Source organism: Palaemon carinicauda, chromosome 29, assembly GCF_036898095.1.
Source record: "Palaemon carinicauda isolate YSFRI2023 chromosome 29, ASM3689809v2, whole genome shotgun sequence".
Classification (NCBI taxonomy): Eukaryota; Metazoa; Arthropoda; class Malacostraca; order Decapoda; family Palaemonidae; genus Palaemon; species Palaemon carinicauda.
The window spans coordinates 13,094,003-13,096,764 of record NC_090753.1 but is presented as its reverse complement, the minus strand read 5'-3'; the positions used below and the strand labels follow the sequence as shown (position 1 = coordinate 13,096,764).

General features: G+C 43.6%; 1 protein-coding gene across 1 annotated transcript; it reads right to left on the bottom strand.

The window, feature by feature from the left end:
- Window positions 1-673: 673 nt before the first annotated feature.
- LOC137622415 (uncharacterized) lies at window positions 674-1,333 on the bottom strand. The gene has a single exon (XM_068353026.1). It carries the CDS (start codon window positions 1,331-1,333, stop codon window positions 674-676), a length of 660 nt encoding a protein of 219 aa, XP_068209127.1.
- Between the last annotated feature and the right edge of the window lie 1,429 nt (window positions 1,334-2,762).

Below are 2,762 nucleotides of genomic sequence, written 5' to 3'. Positions count from 1 at the left end.
GGCTTATAGCATCTTGCTTTTCCAACTAGGGTTGTAGCTTGGATAGTAATAATAATAATAATAACTGATGTTTTTTGCACAGGCTCCAGTGGAGGGTTTTTTCCACTAAATTATACCTCTTTTTGTACTAATTATTGAGCAAGTGCCGGACATTCGCTTGCCATGTGGTTTAATGTTTCATTTTTTCTTACATATGGGAGAGGTTTTATTTCCCTAAATCGTTCTTTAAACATATCTGGTACTTAAGGCCTGATCTTGTGCCGCTGTTATATTTCCTTCAGTGTCCTTCTTGAGCTCTCCCCTAAGTAGCAATTGCCATGTGTTATAACTGGTTAGTTTTATAATCTGTCTCATGTATTGCCCGTACATTGGTTTGTTGTGCCAGTCCTCTGTTCTGTTTGTCATGCTGCTGTCTCGGTATATTTGTGTCTTCGTCTACTTTTATCAGTCCTTCTTCCAATATACTCTTGAGCCATTCGTCTTCACTGGTTTTCTTATATTACCCCAGTGCTTTATTCTCGATGTTGACACAGTCTTCTATATTTGGTAGTCCTCTCCATCCTTCCTTTCTTGTTATGTATAGTCTGTACGTATTTAGTCTTGGGTGTAGTTCTTTGGGTATTGTCATATGTTTCCTAGTTTTCTGGTCTATGCTGTGGAGTTCTGCCTTTGTCTATTCGACTATTCCTGCGCTGTCTCTGATTACTGGTACTGCCCATGTGCTTAGGGTTTTTATCATATTTCTGCCATTGACTTCTGACTTGGGTATCTCATTGAGTCTCTGTGAATATTCTTTCCTGATCGTGTCCTTCATCTCTTGGTGTTTTGCATCCCCTCCTTCCATTATTCCAAGGTATTTGTATCCCGTCCCATCTATGTGTTTGATGTTGCTCCCCTCTGCGAGCTTTATCCCTTTAGTCCCTGTTACTTTGCTCTTTTGTATGTTGACTAAGGCACATTTTTCTATTGCAAACTCCATCCATATGTCCCCAGATACAATCATTACAGTGTGGATCAAGATATTTATTTCCTTGATGTTCTTACCATACAGCTTGATGTCATCCATGAACATCTGATGGTTAATGCTGTTGCCTCTTTTTTTCCGTTGGTACCCAGCATCCACCTTATGCAGCACTTTTGTCATGGGAATCCTGGCTACTACGAAGAGCAGTGGGGACAGTGAGTCGCCCTGGAAGATCCCTCTCCTGATATCAACCTCTGCTAGTCTTATTCCAGAGCTTATAAGTATGTATTCCAGTTGCAGATTGTATTTTTGAGGAACTGGATGGTGTTTTCCTCTGCCCCATATATTTTCAGGCATTCTATGAGCCATGTTTGTGGTATCATGTCGAAAGCTTTCTTATAGTCAATCCATGCCATGCTCAGGTTAGTTTTTCTTCTCATGGAGCTGGTCTTTTGTGCCCCTACACCTCCTTTTACAGTGTACCAACCGTGTGGCACACAATTTTACATAATTATGTTGTATATATTATGCTTGTATCTGCGCTCTTCCCTCGCACTAAAAAGAACCTGAATGATCATGTCTCCGTTTTGCTCTATAACATTGTCTGTCTCTCGAAAATGTCATGTCCTGTTGCCTTGAGGTTTTGTATATAAAGAAGAGTGTTCCTTAATAAAACTCAGTTGATTGCATCCTGCCTTTAAGTTAACAACTCCTCTCTCGGCCCGTCACATTGGTGACCCCGGAAGTCGACTCGCTCCCACTGCCTTCCACCCCCACCTCCCTCGCCCCTCCATCGTTGGTACTATGACGGAGACAGACTCTACTCCAGCAGTTGGCGCCGCCCCATTGAAACTTTCACCGTTCGCCACCGGGGAAGCGTTTGCTTGGTTTCAGCGCTCAGAAGTCCAGTTTCGTATCAGGGGCGTGACTCGCTCAACCACCAAAGCGGATTATGTTCTCGCGGCGATACCCGAGGACACCTTCCCAGAAATATCCGACTGGCTTTGTGAACAAGGAGACATCCCAATAGCGTATGAAGCCCTCAAAACATACCTTCTGCAGCAGTACTCGCCGTCACCAGCTGCCCGTATAGCAAAGCTTTTTCAGCTCTCGCAACAACCGTTGGGGGACCAAAGGGCTTCGCTTGCCCTCAGGGAAATGACCAGATGACCCGCCTACAGTTCGCCTCTCTAGATCAGGGCTCCCTATTTAACATGTAGAGTATGTCATTTTTAGGGGGGGAGCCATGTACCAACCGTGTGGCACACAATTGTACATAATTATGTTGTATATATTATGCTTGTATCTGCGCTCTTCCCTCGCACTAAAAAGAACCTGAATGATCATGTCTCCGTCTTGCTCTGTAACATTGTCTGTCTCTCGAACAGGTCATGTCCTGTTGCCTTGAGGTTTTGTATATAAAGAAGAGTGTTCCTTAATAAAACTCAGTTGATTGCATCCTGCCTTTGAGTTAACAACTCCTCTCTCGGCCCATCACAACAGCCTTTCTGTTGGTGAGGTATGGTATGGTGTTCGTCTCCTCTTTCACTGATGGTACTTTTTAGTAACTTCCACATTATTGATAGGGAGGTGATAGGCCTGTAGTTATTGGCCATAGTTCCCTTACTCTTGTCTTTTTATACTAAGGATGTTCTTCCTGTGGTCATGTAGGCTATGTGGGTACATGGTGATTTGAGATACAATGCTGGAGTTGTTCTGTTATTCTTGGGTGCAGGGTCTTGAAGGCTTTGAGCCTGTATCCATGGACTTAATCGGAACCTGGGGCTTTCTAACTAGT

Coding starts and splice junctions, on each gene's coding strand:
- LOC137622415 (XM_068353026.1), bottom strand. CDS start 1,333: ATGGCTCATAGAATGCCTGAAAATATATGGGGCAGAGGAAAACACCAT.